We start from the raw sequence: 22,563 nt of genomic DNA, 5'->3' as shown, positions 1-22,563 counted from the left end.
CCAGAGCATACTGCAAAAGGAAATGACAAAGTATTCACCTCCTGTTATCTTTTTATAGAAGAAAAAAAAATGTTTGATTGAAGAAATATGTTTATATTATATTGGAAAATGTTCATTATAAACCTGTACATCGTTCAGGTTATTCCTGAGGGAGTTCAAAATTATTAAGGTTGCAATTATTCAGAGAATATGAGTTTTTCAATGTGTATTTATGGAATCCAAGAAAAAATAATTTATCTTACTTTCTTAAGCAAGACAGTCATTTCAGCTCAAACTTCCATTCATTCATTCATTCTCCCACTCCTGCCCTCTGTGTTGAGAGCTTGAGTTGTTTGACCTGAACAACTGAAGCTTTGTAAATAACTCCTCGTGCATCCCAGAGAGCAGTCAATTCCAGCAACAGACTGGTTGCCAAGTTCCTGTCAGAGGGTGAGTAAAGCTCAGAAAGACCCTCCACTTAGCACCTGTGCTTAAAAGACTATATCTGAAGAAAGCAATCGAGTGCCTAAAGCACATTGATTCAGTTCAGAGGCTTAGCTGGTTTCCAGGAAGAAAATCCACACACCCAGGTGCTTTGGATAAACTATTTAAATAAGGCTTAAATAAGCTCTTGCTGAGGGAACTGGACATCTTAATTTTTTTTTCATTTCAAATAAACTACATTTTTTCTTTTCTCCAGCCTTATTGAGGTATCAATTACATATAACATTGTTCAAGTTTAAGGTGTACAAGATGATAATTTGATACACTAATATATTGTGAAACGATTACCACAGTGGGGTTGTTTAACACCTCCATCACTTTACATAATTACCATTTCTTTTTGGGGATGAGAACATTTAAGATCTATTCTCTTAGCAACTTTCAAGTATGTAATACAGTATTGTTAACTATAGTCACCATGCTATATATACATGAGATCCCCAGAACTGAGAAAGCGTGTCTACTTTTCCTATTTCTATTACTATTCTTCTTGATGAATTATGAAACGTTTCTATTCTATCATGACTGCATAGTAATAATGAGACTAGTAATAGGTCTTCGTTCCTTTAAAATTCCTCTCAGGTATAAATCTCATAAATTATAACAAAATCTACTGTATTATGAGAATATAATGTATTCTTAATTGTCCCATAAAATTTTCCCCACAAAAAAGCTTATTTCTGATTTTGAAAATGATTTTTTTTTTTTACTATCTATATTTTAATTCATTGTAGCTCTAAGCAAAATCACTTTTAATGTTTGTTGTTTTTTACTCTTGGCTCCTCTAAACAAGACTTTATCCAGGCTTTGTCAGGAATTTGTACCTATACTTCAATACTTCTGTCATTCAACATCTTCTTTAATAAATTGAGACAATAATACAAAACAATTTCAGAGAATCAACCAAAGCACTTTTTAAAAAGCAAAATGCTAAATAATTTTGATCAGAAAAATATTTGAAAAGAAGTTGCTCTCTCTCTGAAGATGTTAAAATTAATACAATGAAGATAAGGATGTGTTAGTACATTTCTAGAAGGATGGGCATGCTTCATATTATGGTAGCATGCTGTCAATAATTACTTTTTTGATATTTTAATTAGTATCAGTTTTCGAAAACATAATGTGAAGAGTTCATACAAATTTCTCTCAAAATATGTTAGTGGACAACTGTGGTTAGGGAAACACTTCATCTTCTGTACATGTTTTCCAAATTATTTTTATGCCATGAGTTAATTAGTTCTTTTAAATAGCAATATATTTATAAGAGTCAGCCATATACTCATTCAAACACTTCAAAACCAGTATTTGAAATTGTAGTTTAAGCTGTATTGATTTTTCCACCTTAAGTTACACCATAGGGAAATAAATGGAAGAATTTATGTAACTATCACTCACTGAGCTATTTAAAGCAATCGAAATATAACAAAACTACAAAGTTAGATTATTGTCACTTTATATGTATCAATGCAATAAAACAAATTGCATTTTTGGCTCTCTAAATACAATGGGCTATTAGGTCCACTTATCTGCAGAAAAAGACTTTGAAAAGAAACTTACAACTAACAATATTTTTTAGTATTGGTTGAATTTGCAATCAATTATTGAGAGGAAGTGTCGTTTACTAATATTAAAGTATCCATTTTGGACAATGGCATTATTCATCGCACGTCATTTTCTTCCTTTAACAATACATTTGTCTTCTAGAATAGCTCATACCGGTCATAGCTTAAAATAACTAGAAGCAAATGAATTGTTTTCATATCAAAAAGAAGTAACTTATAGTGGGAGCCTTTTCACATGTTCTTTACTTTTCGTACATATCCATTAATTATAAATTTTGAATGTGATTATTGGCAAAGAGTCCCTACGGACTCTTACACCACATCAATTAAGCATTGAAGTACGAGGCTTTGATTCACATGTTTAACCCAGTTGCAAAAAAAGCAACCAAATCTTGATCTTTATTTTTCTAGCATCAAAAATTATTTGAGCAACATAGCACTAAAAGCTAATGGTTGCTCACATGTTTACTCCACCATAAAAACAAACTAATGGTCCTGCAACTAGATTTCTGTGTTCCTACTCTCAGTGAAACCCTCCTCTCATGAACACACCCAGCTCATCCTCTGAAATATATAGTTGTCACAATGGGCAGTGAGATGGCTTGTACTCTTCTAATTCAGTCTTTGTTCACTTTACTTATAGCCCCCAAATGATTTTTCTATTCTGAGAGATGGATAAGATATCTTCAAGTGTTTATTTTTAAAAAGTAAATGAATCACTTAAAATCATCATACTTTTCCTTTCTTACTTTAAATAAGGATCATTGGGCTGAGATGATCTTGAAAAACCTTGATCACTCTAAAAGTCAATAATGCTATTTGCAATGAAGACTTACTGATAATTGCACGGGATTCTGAAGAAATATAGACTTTTACACATGGGATACACACTGAAAAGGAGCATAAAATAAAACCCCAGTCAAGTGGCCTTTTCTGTATATTCATTCATTCTACAACTATGTACTCAATGCCCACTTTGTTCTGTCAGCCACTGTGTTCTGCTGAAGATAAAGTGATAAGCAAAACAGAGACATTTTCTGTTTTACTTACTAACTCTTATCTGGTCAACTGTGGTTTAAACAAAAAGCATTTGCTAAAATCCTACTAAAACATATTCTCTCTTTTAGAAATGTGGTGCAGAGAAAGTGATCAAGAATCTCATATTGCCTCAGGGACTTTGCTATGAGTGTCCCTTCTTACTGAATAGATGATGCTGTTGAAGACATTAGATAGGTAACTGGAACTGGACTGGCCCTAGGACATACCATGGATGTAGTAATATTTAAGGAATCTAACCAAGTAGTTATCAGGAGAAGATGGCAAGCAGTGACCTTATAGCATGAAATAGATGTATATGAAAAGGGGAGAGGAAAATGACGCTACAACTGGCTCACAGATACCTCAAACTATCTCTTTACCATGTACCTCAAATTTATTTGGTGCCCCTTTTAGCAGCATTCCCACTTTCACTATATGAAAGAAAAATTCAGTATCCCATTAGACACAGTGTGAATCTCAGATAATCAGCAAACTCAATGACCTTCCCATATTGTTTGCAAATTAATCAAAAAAATCTAAAAGCCGTGATTGACTTCTCTGAAGTTTATTGCATCACCAAATGGAAGCCAATAATCCTTCCTCAGGGCACAATCAATTTGAAAGTGGAAAATTCCTCACAAACAAAAATGTTGCTATTTGCACATGAGTGATAAAATGTGGACATGGCCCCAGTTAACTTATTCTAAGTCCAAGGCTGCCTCCTTATCTGGCACCAGCTAAATAATATGTCAGGCCTTGGACAGAATTTTTGGCAAATTGCCAAAGTTGTGGCAATACTGATTAACAGATCAAATCGGTTTATCTAGAGTCTGCATTTACAAATTTTCAGAATTCTCTAAGATAAAGGAATTGTGCTAAATCTAGAACTGTACATTGTCCACATACACTCCCAAAAATATCTCAGACACTGAATAAAGCGTTGAAAAGAGCCAAAGGCCTAAAGAGCATGCTTCAGCATGTCATAAGTGGTTAAGTCATTCATTATCTTGAAGGAGCATTTTACTTACTGATTAAAACAAAACAAACAAACAAACAAACAAACCCTCAACAACAGAAGTGTAAGAGACAGGAAAGACAAAAAGAAGCACCAAGAGAAAGGAAAGCTATCTTTAGTTATGTTGGTAGTCATTACAGAAGAGATGTGATCATTGGAGAAAATAGCTTCAGTTATTGGAATCATCTAGAGAAGGATTAAGCAGCATGCATTCTGACAATAGAAAAGCCAACAGAAGTAAACAGGACAATTCTGCCCTTGATTTCTTATACATTCGTCCAACATCTATGTACCAGAAATCATTCCAGGCACTGCTGGACTGTACCAAGATGAGTAAAACATGTCCCCTACACTGAGAATGTGTATACTCAAGCTGACAACTCAGAAACTTAAATAATTACAAGACAATTTGATGGGTTCAGAAACAAAAATGTATCAGGAACCCGAAAGATGTGTTAACTAAATCTAATCAAAACTGTCAGAAATGCTTCATGGCGGGAAAAGACATTTAAATGGAAAATGCACTGTATTTTCCCAGGAACAGAAAAGGGGTGAGGGTATTCCAGACAGACTGCTAAGGCAAGGCGGTTGAAAAATGAAAAAGCTCAAAAGGTGGAGATGAATTAGATGGGATAAAAACTGGGTAGGGGAACAAAGGTAGAAATTAGAGTGGGGCAGTAATCAAAGGTAAAGCTGTAAAGATTGGAGATAGCAGGAATATGGATTCCTTGCACTGTGTTAGTTTAGCTATCTGCTTTTGCTGTTGAAATCTTATCTCCATCAGAGGAGGGTGCATGTTTATCATTTACCAATATATCCTCAATGATATGAAAGGGTATCAAAAAATAATTGTTAAATAAATGAAAAGTCTGAATGAGCTACACATGAAGACACGGGCAGGTGATATCTCTTTTCTATGTTTAAGGAAAGAGCACCCAGTAGTCAGGAGGTTAGCCCACAATTTAATTGTCTGAGAAGCTTTCTTGTCCAGAATATCTCCCCCACCAAAGAGGATGGGCAATCTAGGTTTCCTGAAGTTTGTTGTATAGGCTGAAAAAAGCCCAAGAGTTTCATTTCCATATATTAAAGTAACAATGAGTGAGATAGAAGAGGAACAAATTGGGCACTCAAAGAAATTACTACAGCAGAGAAATCTTATCACCTATTTCCCACACTGCAGTCCTGGCAGAGCTTGCTGTTTTTGCTTCATTATAAAGCTGCTTTTGCATATCGAGCTTTGCTCAGTCAGGAGCTGCAACAAAGTAAGAAGAAACTTAAAACACCTGAGGTTATGTTTAAAAAGAAAAGGTGGATTTTACTTCTTTAATCTTAATTTTTAACTGAATGGATTTGAATATGCCAGTCCCATTATGATGCACTGGGTTTGTTGTTTTCACAGAAAATAGAATCACCTTTACAGAGCTCCATCAGACTAGTGCAAATGAAATTAGTGGGAGTTAAAAATGCTGCTCTAATTGTCTCTTAGCAACTATTACCATGGTTGCAGCTATTCCTCATTTTTGTATAAAAATTTTTAAGAAGTTAAAATAAAAGGAAAAGTAAAGAAAGAAATGGATATAGTGTTTGAAGAAGAAGAAAAATATAGTTGTCAGAATGCAAGTACTTTTATCTTACAATTGGGAATTACAGGAGTTGATTGTGTTCAGCTAAACTTGTTTTAGTTATTGCTACAAGAACACTAATTAGACTAGTTTCCACTATTATTGTAGACACAAACATTTAAAAGCTCAACTTCTTTAAAAAAGATAAAGCAAAATCTGCTTGATAATTTTAGAGATATAAAATAGACTGGTTTTTCTAGCCTTAAATAGAAAGCAGCTGCATAAACTTATCTACTGTGGTTTAGGGAAAGGTAAGTAATATTCCTCATTAAATAGAAAAGAGAGGAAAACTTATTTCAGTGGAATTTTGCAGGTATTCTTCAAATGTCTAAAAGGCAGTGATTTCACAAAAAAGAAGCAAAATATTCAACAATACTTTTGAGGACACTTTTCTGAGTCTTATAAATATTAAACATAAATATTATGAAAGTATAAGTATAAATATAAATATATATAAATCATAGAGTATTTATATTAAATGAATTAAATAGTTTAGTACAAAAGTGTACTACCTGCCAGTAAATGAAGTGATGCATCTTTTTAATCACTGGCTTCAGTAAGAAAGGTAATGGAACACATTCACTCCCAATTTTCCCCTTAAGATTCACTATGTAATTGTATATGATTTCCCTACTGATGATCTAGATTTTCTGCGAGCTCATATACAACTGGTGTCCAATTTAAGATCAGATTGTAGAAGAAAATTAAAGTGGTTTCATTTTTACAAAAAAAATAAATAAATAAGTTTCACACAATCACTGGCAAATGGAAGAAAGATCAAGATTGTAAATACATGGGACATTTATTTTCTGTTTTTTTAAGTTTTTTCCCCCCAGTGTCATATATATCAAATGATTGTTATATTGTTTCAAAATCCAGGCTTAAATTGTCACTGTACTCACTCTATGTCCTTCTTCTAAAAGCACAGAATATATACTAAAAATATGTATATTTACATTCTATTTTTATAATTAATTTTGTATTTATTTTTGCTGATTGTTATCATAATATAAACTTAGAAGTCAAATATTCTAGTATATAAAGATGTAATAGTATAGATAAGTTGCAGCTAACACAAGAAAAACAAATTTTCTTTTCTCTGCCCACCCTACCATTTCCTTTTCTTATACACGCACACAACACTTCCATTTACTCATTTATTCAACTATTTAACTCATTTATTCCATTTACTCATTTATTCAACTCATTTATTCAACTCATTTATTCAAATATTTATCCAAAACCTGCTAATTTCCAAGCACTGTATATAATGTGAAATCAATTTCAAGGCAGCCCTTGAAGGAAGTTCAAACGTAAAGGAAAACAGAAGAGCACTAGCAAATAATATAGCACAATTTGGAAATGTGTAATAAAGATGAAAGTAAATTGTTGAAAGATGAGTCAGAATTCCCCAGGGAAAAGAACTGGGAAAGGTCATTCACGGCAAATGACAGGTCCAGAGCGAGCTCTGGGAGGAATCCACTTGTGTCCAGAAAGCAAGTGAGGGTGGTTGGAACATCACATGCAGAGGACATGAGAAGATGGTCAAGGCAAATTGAAGACAGGTTATGAAGGACCTTGTACTTTACTTAGTAGTTTTAAATTCATCTTAGCATTTAGATTACGTTGGATGTTTTTAAACATGATCTACTATGTGTTTTAGAATGACAATTCTGATGAAAACATAGAGAACGCACAGGAAGTGGTGACTAAAATAGTGTACCAAACAAGCAATGGTTTTTAATCCTTATACTTTATTTTTTATGTGTCATGTATACAATGTGTAACTTCATTTATTTGACATCTATGTGACAAATGTTTATTGAGTGCCTATTATAGGCCACACAAGTGTCGTAAGCTCAGAAGAAATCGCTGCTCGCGGAGCCACTCAATAAACAAACAAATAAATATGTAATACCAAGTAGTGATATGAGATATTAGTTACTCAGTGTAGTTATTAAATGTCTACTTTGCCAAACACCATGATACACATTTAACTTAGGTAGTCCTAGTCTCTACTATTTTTGTTAAAATTTTGAGAATTTGAACTGATCTAACTGGGGTTGAAAAAAGAAACAAATTTTCTTTCAGCAATGTTAACAGTGTTGTCAGTCATTATGGATAATAGTCTTCAAATTTTGACTGTCCTATGTAAAATATGGACAAAATACCTACCAGTGAGCTAGTTAAGCAAATATTCCATACCAACACCAAATAGGAGAATCATGTTTATTAGGGAGAGGCACATTTTTCCTGCCTTTCCTCTCTTATTTATGACCTTTCGCTTATTTGTTTTTAAAAATGACTTTGGAGTTAATCATTTGAACAAATGTAAAGAGTTTACTCAGAAAAGTTTTTACTCCCTTATGAAGACAGTATATCTACTTAACATCTATGTTCTTTCTCTGAATCCATTTCATAGGCACCAGACTCTCCAGTATGGAACTGTTTGAAGTATGACATAACAAATTACTTCAAATGCAAAGAAAATATTCTGCTGAAATAAAAATAAAGAGAATAACTCTGGTGTCATATGTCTTCCATATTTAATTCACCACAATTTCATATGTTGGATATAATTACAATCATACAAATTTAAAACCTCATGATCAAAAAGTTACTAGCTGAAGTTGTTAAATAGTGAGGTGCTATTACAAAATTATGGACAGAACCTATCTTAAATGCACCTCAAATGGTTTAGTTGTGCTTTTATGGTGGGCAAAGATGATCAACACTGTAAAGAAATAAGAAAGTGTCATTAAAACAACTGAAATGTGAAATGTATGTGAAAGTTAAGGAAAGAGATGACTGAAGTGTAATGCTATATAGAAGATGTCCTTAAAGAACCCTTTTTTTCTTTACAATATGTTGTAAATCCCTTTCTGTAGCAACAAATCTACATCATCATTCTTAATGACTGCACAGAATATGTCATGATTTCTCTCTTTTTTTTTTTTTTTTTAAGATTTTATTGGGGAAGGGGAACAGGACTTTATTGGGGAACAGTGTGTACTGCCAGGACTTTTCCAAGTCAAGTTTTTGTCCTTTCAATCTTAGTTGCAGGGGGCGCAGCCCACCATCCCGGTTGAGAGCCCGGGCTCCAACCAACTGAGCCATCTGGCCATCCAGGAGCTGAGCAGCAGCTCATTGATTTCATTCTAGTTGCAGGGGGCGGTGCTCGCTGGTCCACATGGGAACTGAACCCGCAGACCCGCGTTGCCCAGAGCTGAACCTCCCCTATGTCATGATTTCTTAAACAACCTTTTAAGGCTGTTCTATAGAAGTTGGGATTTTAGTGTTCATTAGCATATTAAAATTTCTAAGAATTCCTACAGCAAAGAACCCTCTGAAACCTTATTTAGCCTATTATTGTGTTTCCCCGAAAATAAAATTTACCCGGAAAATAAGCTCTAGCATGATTTTTCAGGATGACATCCCCTGAACATAAGCCCTAATGTGTCTTTGGGAGCAAAACTTAATATAAGACCCGGTCTTATTTTCAGGGAAACACGGTAGATTGGTGCCAAAGTAATTGAGGTTTTTGCAATTATTTTTAACCTTTGATACCGCAATTACTTTTGCACCAACCTAATATTAACCCCCACAAAAGTGACCACAGAACTTTTTTTTTTTGCAGTCACCTCGTTGCATTTTATTTGCCTTTTTTCCTTTCTTCCTTTCTCTTTCTTTCATTCTTTTTTTCCTTTTTTTTTTTTTTTTTTTTTTGTGATGACAATGATGATTTTATTTTTTTGCCACTGATTTGTCAGGATCTCCCTTATCTTTCCACATCAAGCCAGAGGGTCAGTCGGCATGCTGGCCTCCTTCTGCCATGCCACACAGCATAGAGTTATACAAGCAAAGAATTTTGGCTAAAATCCAAAAAAACATTACCCAGAAAAAAAAGCAAACTGAGTAATACCCAATCATGGGGTTCTGTGAAAAGACTCAGGAGTCGCTGTCAGGCTGTTCGAGTTATGATCCTTCCTTTTTGTTGTTTTGCTTTTGATGTCCCCCCATTGTACACCAACTGTTATTTTTGCTAATGTAAAAATCTCAGCAGACGAAAAAGTAAATGAACAAAATGGCAACTCTGATGTTTAGCAAGATCACCATGGCTACCAGAATACTACCCCCTCAAGTTTTCTTTATAACCCAAAAATAAATACTTATTCTATGACAATATGTCCAATTAGGGACACCTCAAGAAATGAAATATTCTGATTAATAGAAAGTTAACTCTACTACCATTTAAGGAGTTCACATTTTCAAAGAAAACACCATAAAATGTATTTAAAACTAAACTCTATTGCACATAGTTTAACCTTTAATTGGTCACTTTGAGCTTGTCACACAAATAGAATTATCTATTGGATTAAATTGGATTTGCATTAAATTTAGGCTGTGTACTTTAACTGTCATTTTAAATATACACCTAGTAAAGTACAAATTGTATGAAACTGAATCCAAATTACTTAAGCTTTTCTGCTAATTACTTTATTATGGATACATGTATAATTTGCAAACCCAGACTTGGCTGTGTTACATTTGACCTGATAATTCTCCATCTGTGTGTCCCTGCCCCAGTCTAGGGCAAAATGGAATTAGGAACACCGTGCATATATGCTGTTATTCAAATAAGCAATATGTTCAGACAGGAGATTATTTGAAGGAAAGGAATTGTGTCTTTGTTTCATTATGAGAAATCTAGTTTTTCTCATAAACAAGTTTGGCATTCATAAAATATCTAATGTGATAGAGAATGTCACTCTCACAAGTGTCTGTTTTATTCATTTTGCTCTTATGAAAGATATATTAATATTGGCCACAAATATGTCATTTTTCTGAATTGCTATGGCCTAAGGAAGGCAACAGGGTATAGTAATTCAAAATGTATGAAAATTGTAGGCTAAGGACCTGGGCTAGAGTCCCAGCTTCATCACTTAATGACTACATTTTTTTAATGTGTTTGTTTATGAAAGCAAAGCATTACCCCGCTACCCCTATATCTCATTAGAATTTTTATATTGCTTCTTACAAAAGTCTCTTTAATTAAAGAAGAACATGCTGTTCACTGGTTTTTTCAAGCTGTTATGTGTCTTTCAAATTAATAATTACAAATTCCATAGAATATTTTGTGCCTCTTTGCAAATATTTTAAATCACTAAATTAAAATGCTATTAACTCAAAATGGATCTCTATTAAGAGATGTTCATAGTTAACATGATGATAATTATAATGTTATTCAAGCTTTTTGGAGGTAGAATTTTCAAACCATCATAATTTTCAGAGAGAAGGAGATACAGGTGTATTCTACAATGTGCTTTTCTGCAGCTATTGGCAGTTACACAGCAGGGTGGAGTGTTATGGAGTGGGAATTAAACACCTGAATTTCAGCTCTTGCTTTTCACTCATAGTTCTAGACCCTATTCAAATCATATCTCTTGTAAGGCCCTCAGTGGGGGACAGGTGTATATGAAGTTATCTACAATCTGTGATCTGAAAGGATAAAACTGAAGAAAAAAAAAACGTTTTAACACTTGGAATAAAGTCAAAGAAAGAAACAATAGCAAACCAGTATTAAAAATGGGTGTCTTTAATGTACATAAGACAGTATGAAGCAGAAAATCATGTGTCAGGAAAATACAGAATTTATTAAATAAAGATAATAGTTCATTCCTAATTCCCTATGTAAGAGAATAAACCTTTTTTTTAACTAAATTTAGATATCTAAATCAAAGTATGGTATTTTATGCAACTTGAGTCCTTGATTATACCTAGATTAGGGATTAGGGATTCAGAACATAATATAGGTATGTTATACCACAGAGATGAAAAGCTTGGGACACTTACCCAAAATGTGTTTTTTACATTATCAATTTCACTGCCACATTGGTAATTTTTTCTTTTTTCTTTTTTTTTTAAATTTGGAGATTGTCTTAGTTGGTTCTGCCCAGAAGCAGACCTAAAGACAAGGATTTATGCGTCATCAGTTGGTTTGGTAGGTGAAGAACATGCTGGAAGCAGAGTGAAGAATTGCAATTAATAAAAGGAGAATTTATCTAACGAATTACTATGTGGATGACAGGGGCTTAATCTTATTTGAAATTAATGTAAACTAATTACTGGAGGAAGTGTAGAACATACATGTCAGAATCATCTCACATGTAAGGGCAAGGGAGTTGGAATATTGAGGCACCAGTTCCTGTCAGTCATTGTATGAGGGTGGCTGGAGAGGAGGTCATTGATCCTCTGGCACTTCTGACCTGGTCTCCCTCCACCACTCCACCCCCAAGGGCAAAGTGGGCTCTAGACATCAGAGAAGAACCTGAGTCCGGGAAATTCATGTGCTGGCAGTGAGGTGAGCAAATATGCATTGCAATGGTAAGATGAAAAACATAGAAAGGGCATCAGGAGTGTCTCTTACAGCGACTGGTGATATAGACATAGGACTTGAAGTCTGTACAAGACTCTAGAACCCAAATAACTCTACCCCCAACATCTTTGAGTGGTCATCAGTCAGCCTCTGGGAACTTCCAGAGAGATCACTATTTTGAGAGGTAGCCACTCACTCTATGGGCAGCTCTCTTCGCCTCTCTTTCCCCTAAAAAAACAGTTTGTCTTTTTATAATTTCTAACGTCTCCACTTATAAAAGAAAATATAAAATACATGCACACTGTATGCGTGTGTGCGCATGTGTGTGTGTACCTCTTTTTCTTAAAATATTTGATGAGCGCTCTCAGTCTCTATCTTCTTAAATCTCTTCTCACACTAAACAGCCTCAGTTCTTTTTGGTCTGAGGTTCTTTATTTTCCTCTCCCCATCTGGGCATCACACCCTTCAGAACTGAAGTCCTTCTGCTATCTCACAAGGTTGTAATTTAAGTCTGCAGCTTGTTTGCAAAAGCCCCTCGCCTTGTGTTTTTCTTTTTATGGAACTGAAGAAAACTAATTAAATAAACTAAAAATTTTTATGTTTGTAATATTTTGAAGCATCTTAAAAATCGCATTCAGGGGACATTTGGGAGTTTGAAATTTCCATAGGAAAAAAACGATTAATAAGAGTGACTGCCCTCATTGCAATAAGTTTCCATCATTTACCAGGCATCAGGTCCCTAACACCGCCAAATATGTCGTGCTGTTTTCTCCATGTCATTGAATTCTCTGGAACATGATAACAACTGGGAAAGGAATTTACAGTTGACTTACAAAATCAATTTAAAAGGAAAACCAAAATCATTCATATTCAAATATGCCATTGCAGATTTTTAGCTTAAAGATGGTGCTCAATATAACAATCGCAGCTTCATAATAATAGTTCCAGGTTAAAATATATCAGCTCTTATTTTGAAAGACCCCGGGTGCTTTATAAACCGTTGATACATAAAGGATTAACACAAACTCTAATTGTGGATTGAAGACCAAACTCTATTCATTTGTGAGTCTCAAATTGATGTTACTATACTAGTGTGTGTGACATTTATAGTCTCATTAACTTCTTATTCATCCAATCAATATTTATTTAGCAGCTATTCTCCTTTAAAAACTACCTCGTTCAGCCAACCAAATGATACCAGTTCTCCGCCCACAGCTCTTCCTTTCCTCTGCTCTGTATTGCAGTCATTTCTGTTTGAGTCTTATCCCCTTATGAGATAATACACATCCTGCAACAGCAATACTAACTTAGTTATCTTTATAATCCCTGAATCTCCTAACCTCAAACTATACGAAGGAGACATTTATTGAACTAAATTTATTTGAAGATGAAGGTAAGAATGAAAAATGTCCTGGATTTGTTTTTCCCAAATTTTAATAAATACATAAAGATTTAAAAATCACACTTATAGAAATTGATTATACCATAATTTGTTAAAAAACAACTGCAGTTATGGCATCTGACACCTACCTTACTAATATACCAGTATGTAGCCCTGATTTTAGAACTGAATCATTTGACCAACACCATGGATATTCCTAAACAGCTGTTTACTTCCTAAAAAATAAATAAGACAAAGTAATTAAAGGAACCAATTAATCACTTTTCCTAAGTGTTTTAGTCTTGTAAAGATTTCAAAGGGCTCCTTTGAAAGTGTATGATCAGTGTAACTTGTATATCCTTCCTAACCCATTCTTTAGAACTCTACTTCAGACATTTGATCATTATTCTTTCTCTTGTTTCATCTTCTGTTTCTTTTAAGAAGATAAAAAGAATGGAGATGCAGATTTTTTACACCTACATTTTTCTGTCTTTATGAAGGGTCATAATTAATCATTACAACCAGGCTCACCCTAGGCATTGTTTTCCCTTGACAACTTGGCCAAAACACCCAAATGAAGGTGTTTTGTATTCATATCATTCACCTCAAGCTATTTCTTTCTCCTCTTTATAAAAGAATAGCATTAGATATACAGAGACACGTGTGTTCTTCATCCAAATTCAATTCACTGAGACTTAATTTCTTTAATGAGATAGTCTTTACTTTAGCTGAGATGATGAAAGCCATGTAAAACAACAACCATGATGTCAATTTCACGTAATCATTTTTGTTTTTAAATTAAATAAATGACACTCTAGGTATAAGATACTTTACCATGGAGCATAAATTGGATTTTTTTCACAGAGAAACTTCCATCTATGGAACTGGTGGGTCTTTGGCAGAGGAACCAAGATTTTGCCTTAAACTATAGCCACCCAAGGTCAGGGTGGTGAGTGTTCAAAGGCAATGAGGCCTTTGCAACAGTGTGTGCAGCATATTTGTTTTTTCCCAGCCAGGATCTGGCTCAGCAAAATGTGGTGTTCTTTCTAGCATCACCAGCCAGGTAAATAAATCTGCAGATCACTGCTCCCTGAGGCCCTCAGTTCCCACAATATTGATGCATATCAAGCTCTGCAAGGCCTTTTCTGCCAGGATTTTTGTCACTTTCAGTTCTTTGTGGTTTCTATAAGTCGTCAGCCCTTGAAAATGTATTACATAAGCTTTAATTTATTACATTTATTTGGTAGGCAATCAGGAACTGACTGATTTCTTTATGGAGACACCTACTGCAGAATTTCTACTGGTCCCACATTTTTTGAACATTTATAAGTGTTTACACCTTTAAATGAATTTTAAAGAAAGCAGAGATAATTGAGGCTACACAGAAATCACAAGCTCAGGGTGCTGAGAAAGAAGAGGCAAGATGAGTATGGAAGCTTAAAGAGTGAGCAAATATGGTTTAAATAACCACATCAGAGAAAGTTATAGTGAAACAGTGAGAGATAAGTAATGGATAGCCCAGTGGCAACAATTCCTACTAAAGTCAAATAGTAGGAATCTCTTGTAAACTCAATTATAGTACGAAGTTTCCCAACTGAATACCAACCATCCTGTTCCTTGATAATTGCCTTTTGCACAAACTGTAGCTGAGATCCCCCCAAAATAAGAGTGCCCAAGCCTACTAATCCCATACTAAATCATTTGGGTTTGGATTACCCATTATGATGACAAATGAATCTCTTTCTTTACTGAGCTTTCTTTATAATCCCATTATTCATTGCTTGTCCTCATCTTTATGGTGAGATTGCCAGGGAAATTCAGTTTTAGATAAACTGTAGATGATATAAATCTGGTAACATGAAACATGTAGAAATGCTATGTAAAATGCACAGCTAAGCTTCCAAAAAAGTAAAGAAAATCTTCAGAATAGAAGGTGACTGAGCTAAATGAAGTTGCTAGGTTGGGTAGCCTGGCTGGGGATTTAATGCTCTGAGAACAGAACTTTGAGCTCAATCAAGGCAATAAATTATACCTTAGATACCCTATTAAGCTGGACTATTGAAGGGTAATACCCCGATAAAAGAGAATAGAAGAAAATCTACCACCAGTACCTGCACAAGGAATCAACTAAGTGTTTTCTGTCTTGGCTTGGGCTTAGTTTGATGAGGGAGATATCATCTATGAGAATTTGTCATCATAACCTTCTTTAGACAGACTGTATTTTGAATTTATACTATACACTGTGATCTGGAAACTGAAAAATTATCATGAAAGTAGCCCTTGGCTAGTGACAGCAACGTTGCAGTATTTGTTAGAAGCAAATACAAAATGTGTTTGAAGAGATATTGGTTAAGAATATTCCAGAATTGTTGAAGGCAATCCTCACAGGCAGGAACCACAACAAATTCTGAACCATTCATAAACAAAAGGTAAAAAGTAAAAATCCAAATTCATGGTAGTGAAACTACACAAACTTAAAGACAAAGAGAAGGTCTTAAGTGTAATGAAACAGAAAACATGAGTTAAGCAGTGGTTCCATTTCACTGATAGCCATGTTTGCAAAACTCTTCCAGCAGAATTCATATGTTCTGGATTTAAATAGGATTTCCCTGTATTTCATACACGAGTCACTAATTTACAAAGAAATATTTTTAGAGGATAATAAAATGCTAAAAACAATTTAATTTTTTCTTTAATGACAAAAGTACATGAAAATCTTATATTGTATTTTTACCTTTGAATACACCAGTTACAAAGCTGCTCATTAGTAACTATGATTAGATTTTTTTTCCCATTGAAGGAACTTTTCCATTTTACAGAAAATAAAAGTTTTAATTACTAATGCAAAAATAAATTTATACAATTTTTAAATCCCATTATTTCTTTTTCTTCAAATTTCTGAGTTTCTAATTTCTTAAAAACTCCTAAAAACATTCTTAGAGGGGAAAACAAAGGAATCTAGCAGAGAGAAAAGTCTCCTGGTGATATTTTGTTATTATTTTTATTAGAAGAAAATATTGTTGTATCCATATGTAGGTGAAAATTAAGTATTCTGTGGTATCAGAGGTGTCTAAAAACAGAAAAATCTTGCTTGCTGCTCACAACAAAAATCCAATCTACTCACAGAAAATCATTCTTACCAGTCAAAGACACCTAACAGTTTATTGTGCATTTCAATAAATCATCAGTAAATTATGTACATCTAAATTCTTTGGACCAAAATCACTTTAACTTTCTTATGTTTATATATATGTGTACATATATGTAGTTATATTAGTTTGTTTTATACTATTGATTTGTTTTATAATTTTGTCATTCTCTTTGAAGGGATTGTAGCATAGCAGTTTTCTGACACCGATCTAGTGAAATAATTTGTCATTTATATATACAGTGATTGAAATTAGAGGGATTTTTTTTTTTTACTTTAACTGCTTAATTTTTAACATGGTTTATAAATTTCTTCTAATTAGGATAATTCACTTTTATAAGGATAATTATATCTATTTCTCATAATGTCTCCACAAGGAATTATGCTCAAATAGTTAAAATTCTAGTTTTAAAAAATATAATAATTCAGTAAAGTTAAATTAGTTTTCACTTATTTCCTTATATCTTCACAGATTGTAAGTGTTGGAAAGCATGTTAAAGGCTACCATTATATCATTGCAAATTTGGTAAGAACTCTTTATTTTCTATTTTTCATAAGAATTTCTCAGGCATTCAAGATTATTTCAACTGTGCCTTAAAATAATGTTCCAATGAATTATTACACTATATTACTTACTAAGCTTTTTGTAACATAGGATAATATTTTTATAACAATGATCATTATATTGCTCATGTAGAATTCAGTATAGTTTGATGCAGGTTAGTTTGCTATCTGCCAAAGTGACCTTTAAAACTAATTACAATGTTTGCTTTACTATGATATCATTTGGCAAATTAAGTAATGGCCTTTTCTCTGTGTAAATGATAAATGTGCCACTCTATGAATAAAGATTGCCAATGCTTAGCAGTATTACCAGAATGATGGAAACTGATGACTCATGCTCTCTAATTTTAAGAAAAACAAGATTGAAATGGCTATTTAAGGAAGTCTTTTGATTGTGAGTTATTCAAACTTTGCTTAATTATGTCAACTTTTCACATATTAAATACAGTTGGTTATTGAACAAGATACATATATTTGTACAAAATTCTTAAAAGCCTAAGGAAAGTCCTTTTGGATTTTTTGGCAAGGGTCACTAGGTATTTCTTGTTAACTTTGCAGTGTAGGGGGTAAACTAGCCATGCAGAGCACCATTCTCCTTGCTTTATTGGAGTACCATCTGCCCCAAGGGCTTGATCTCAAAAGTGGTTTATCTTAAAGTAGTTCAGAATGTTTTATCTTTTTTTCTCTTTCCCCACCACATATTTCTTTGGTGAGGATCTTGTGCTTGAAGAAGGAAAGGAACCAAAGGCCACAAAAGAGATTGAGATGCAGTCCTGTCATGTAGCAAGTGGCCCATCACACTTTGAGAAAGGAATTTTCAGTCTTTATTGAACTGGGTTTCGTTATGGTGTAGAGATATTAAAATGTAGCAGTAGACTGTGAATTCTTATTGCATTGTGTTTCTTGAATAAAGTATAATTATGCTACTTAATGGAGTAGCATAAAAATACTGAGAAATTTTTATTTGTCTTTTACATTACTTTTAGAAGACCCATAGTCTGGATGTTTTAATATATTTTGTTTTATATATATAGCTTAAAGTTAATATATTCTGGTATCACTATAAGAGAAAAATAACTTTATGTTTACAGAATGTTTGCATTCACAATGACATTATATAAGGAGATTCTAGCAAATAGAAGTATTTGACATCTATTCTTTCCAAATGCTAGAATTGAGAAGAAAAAAAAAAAGTCAACATGTTATAGACTGTCATGCCAGAAATGAAATGCTGACATTGATGATTCATTTGGAAAGAATTAACGGTCATAAAATTCTAATGGGTATCACAGCCTGTCTTAAACAGCTCTAGTACATGGTAGCATACTTAAGTTATCTTTATGACTAAGTAACAACATAGGAAGTAGAAAAAATTATGCTTGTATGAGGGAATACAATCATCACTGTCACTAAAAATAACCAATCTTTTACCACATGTAGTGGATATTAATGTAACACTTGACTTGGCCAGTAACTCATGCATATGTATCTGCATTATAATGTATTAATATGGATTCTATTGACTTATTCATTTATCCCTGGATAACTGCAACTTTCAAAACCATAGTCACTTTTGTTTCATTGGGCTAATCAACAGCTATTTCTTGAGAACTATGTGCATAGGTTTCCTGGGTGTGAAATAAATCCAGTTTATTATTATTATTATTGTTGTTATTATTATTATAGTTAGTGTTGAAAAACTGAATGATTTTCCCCTAAGGTGAGGAACAATACAAGGATGTCCCTCTCATCATTTTGATCAAATATGGTATGAAGTTTCTAGCTAAGGATACTGGGCAAGAAAATAAATAAAAGGGATCCAGATTGAGAAAGAAGATGTTTATGTATAGAAAATTCTAAGGAATCTAATAAAAAGCTATGAAAACTAATAAATGGATTCAGCAGGGTTGTAGGATATAAGGTCAATATACAAAAAGCTATGTGTTTCTATACACTAGCAGCAAACATTCTGAAAGTTAAGAAAATAATTCCATTTATCACTTACAATTTCAATTTACAATTAATGGTGAACTGTTATTTACCCAACTCATCAAGACTGATTTAATTGGAGACACCAAGATGGAGACATAGGAATTTTCTAGACATCTTTCCTCCCACACATGGAGCAATGTTTCTGAGAGAAGTGCAGAGAAACTGAGAGAAATGACTCCTACACATCAAGCAATTCAGAAAATACCTATGTCAGAATGGGTAGGAAAGGCTGAGACACATTCTGTCCACAAACACTATTCCTGGCATGATGCCAAACAATCTGGAGGGACTCCCCAACTCCCAGCTTCTGCATGAGGAGTAAGGATTTGGACCACACATTTAACACTCCAGCTTTCAAGGCTGCCACTCACCAGACAGGACCCCTCCTCCCCAACATTTAGCTATGAAAGCCAATGAGACATGTGTCCATAAGACCCACAGGATTATAGAAAATAAGGGGGCCATTCTTAATGGCCACATGAACATTTGTTATGACTATCCTCACAAACAGAAGAGGCAGGAATACCCATCTCCCAATCTTTTCCTGAAAGAGGGTTGACTATATACTTTGCAACCAGCTGCCTGACAGTCCGTCTTCAAGGTTTTAGCTGCACACACCTAGGGGTTGTCTGTGATCCTCCACGGAGCCCAGGGGAACTGAGCTGGTGGGCATTTCTTCCACATTCTCCCTCTAGCTTGCTCCAACTGTAAAGCCATGTTGCCAACATTGCCAACATGTCTCTGGAAGGAGATTGTATACATACTTGGCATCTCACTTTTTGCTGATGCTGCCCAAAAAACAACCTGATCTGATAGCCAGATGAGCTTGCATTCACAAGTCCCACAGGACTGTAGCAAACAATGAAGCATTTCTTAACAGATGTGCAGGAGAGTACTTGACAAGGCTATCCCCCAAGAGCTCAGTATAGAGGAAACAGACAAAATGCCCTTTTTCCAATCTTTCCTTAAATGGCTTTGACTACATACTTTACTTTGCAGCTTGTAAAGGGTCAGGCTTATAATCACCTGCATCTAAGTGCTTACTGTGATCCTCTCCTTTAGTTCACTGGCAGTCCTTGGCACAGCCTCAAATACTGGGAGTCACTAAAAACAAAGCAGGCAGCTTGAGCAATCACACGGGTTTTAAAGAAAACTAGATTAATCTGGACTGGTTTACCCAAAAGAGAGTTCAAAATAACAGTCATAAAAATGCTTCCTGATGTCAGAAGAACAACACACAAACAAAATGAGAATTTCAACAAAGAGATAGAAAATATAAAAATGTACTAAAGAGAAATTACGAAGCTGAAGAATATAACTGAACTGCAAAATTCAATATAGGCTTCAACAGCTGATTAGATTAAGTGGAAGAAAAGATTCACTAATTTGAAGACAGAGCAGGGGAATTCAATCAGAGAAGCAAAAAGAAAATAATGGAAAAAAGTGAAGCTAGCTTAAGGGACTTATGATACACCATCAAATGGATCAATATGTGTGTTATAGTGGTCCCAGAAGGAGACGAGAGAAAAAAAGGGCAGGAAAGCTTGATTCAAGAAATAATGGCTGAAAACTTTCCAAACCTGAGAAAAGAAACACACATCTAGATCCATGAAGACCAAAAAATACCAAATGAGCTGAAACTAAAAAGACACACAGACTGAGACACATTATAATTAAATTGTCAATTAAAACAAAGAGAGAATTTTAAAATAAGCAAGAGAAAAGCAACTTGTTCTGTACAAGGGAACCGCTACAAGACTAGCTCTATTTTTCAGCAGAAGTTTTATAAGCAAGAAGGAAATGGGGCCATATATTCAAAGTGCTAGTAGAAAACAACTGCCGACCAAGAGTACACTATCTGGCAAAGTTGTCCTTCATAATTGAAAGAGAGATAAAGAATTTTCCAGACAAACAAAATCTGAAAGAGCTGATCACCATAAGTGATCTTACAAAAAAAAAAAAAAAGTCAATATTTCAAGCTGAAATAAAAGGACACGAATCAAAAAAGAAAGAAAACATGAAAGTATAAAATGCATTACTAAACTGAAACTACTATAAAATAATATTAAATGTCAACTGTAATGGAAAATAAGTTTTTTAAACCCACTGGAAAAGATAAATATATATACAAATTCAGAATACCCCAAAATTGTAATGGTGGTGGGAAAAATCACTTCTAACTTTAATATAAAGGTTAAAAGACAAAAGCTTTAAAAATAATCATAACTACAATAATTTCTAAATGGGTACACAATATAAAAAAATGTAAATTGTGACATCAAAAACATAAAATGTGGGAGGGAATGTGTAAAATTGTAGAGCTCTTGTATATGTTCAAAATTTAGTTGTTGTTAGCTTAAAATAGACTGTTATCACTATACGATGTTTTATGTAAGCCTCATGATAGCCACAAAGCAAAAATCTATAGTAGAAACACAAAAGATGAAGAGAAAGAATCAAAACATACCACTACAGAAAATCATCAAATCACAAAAGAAGAGAGCAAGAAAGGAACAAAGGGCTTACAAATTAGCTGGGAAACAATTAACAAAATGTCAATAGTAAGTCCTTTCCTATTAATAACCATTTAAATGTAAACTACATTCTCCTATTAAGACATAGAGTGGCTGAATGGATGAAACAAAGAAGACCCAACTATATGCTGACTACAAGAGACTATTTCAGATTTAAGGAAACACATAGACTGAAAGTGAAGGAATGGAGAAAAGACAGTCAATACAAAGGGAAACTGAGGAAAGAAGGAGTTTCTATACTTATATCAGACAAAATTGGCTTTAAGCCAAAACTAACAAGAGATAAAGAAGGTCATTTATAATGAGAAAGAGTCAATTCATCAATGGGATATAACATTTGTAAATACATTATGTGCCCAACATTGGAGCACCTAAATATATAAAGCAAATATTATCAGACCTGAAAACAGAAAAAGCTAGCAATGCAATAATAGGAAACTTCAGTATCCTATTTTCAACAATAGCTATATAACTGAGACAGAATATATATCAATAAGAAAGCACTGGACTTAAACGACTTGTTAGGTCATATAGTCCTACAGACATCTGCAGAATATTCCATCCAACAACAGCAGAATATATTCTTCTGAAATGCACATGGAACATTCTCCAGGATAGATTATATGTTAAATATCAAGACAACTCTTAATCAATTTTAGAAGTCTGAAGTCATATCAAGTGTCATTTCTGAACACAGAGGTTTGAAACTAGAAATCAACTACAAGGAAAAAACAGTAACATCTACAAATATGTGGAGATTAAGCAAATGCTCCTAACAACTAGTGAGTCAAAGAAATCAGGATAAATCAAAAAATACTTTGAGGAACATTAAATTGAAAACATAACAT

The 22,563-nt window shown here is 33.9% G+C and overlaps 1 protein-coding gene across 11 annotated transcripts in view; it reads left to right on the top strand.

Annotated features, from left to right (window-relative positions):
* GRIA4 (glutamate ionotropic receptor AMPA type subunit 4) overlaps positions 1-22,563 on the top strand; it is a 377,366-nt gene that overhangs the window by 263,593 nt on the left and 91,210 nt on the right. For all 11 annotated transcript variants that reach the window (XR_012497413.1, XM_074335543.1, XM_074335547.1 and 8 more), the window contains exon 6: positions 17,098-17,151. Coding sequence is in view for 10 of the 11 variants with exons in the window: in XM_074335543.1 (XP_074191644.1) it covers positions 17,098-17,151 (54 nt within the window). In the remaining variant the exon portion in view is untranslated. The remainder of the gene's footprint in view (positions 1-17,097; positions 17,152-22,563) is intronic.

The sequence above is a fragment of the Rhinolophus sinicus genome, linkage group LG06 (genome assembly GCF_036562045.2).
Source record: "Rhinolophus sinicus isolate RSC01 linkage group LG06, ASM3656204v1, whole genome shotgun sequence".
NCBI lineage: Eukaryota > Metazoa > Chordata > Mammalia > Chiroptera > Rhinolophidae > Rhinolophus > Rhinolophus sinicus.
The sequence above is the reverse complement of the archived record's forward strand: the minus strand, read 5'-3'. Positions and strand labels throughout refer to the sequence as shown.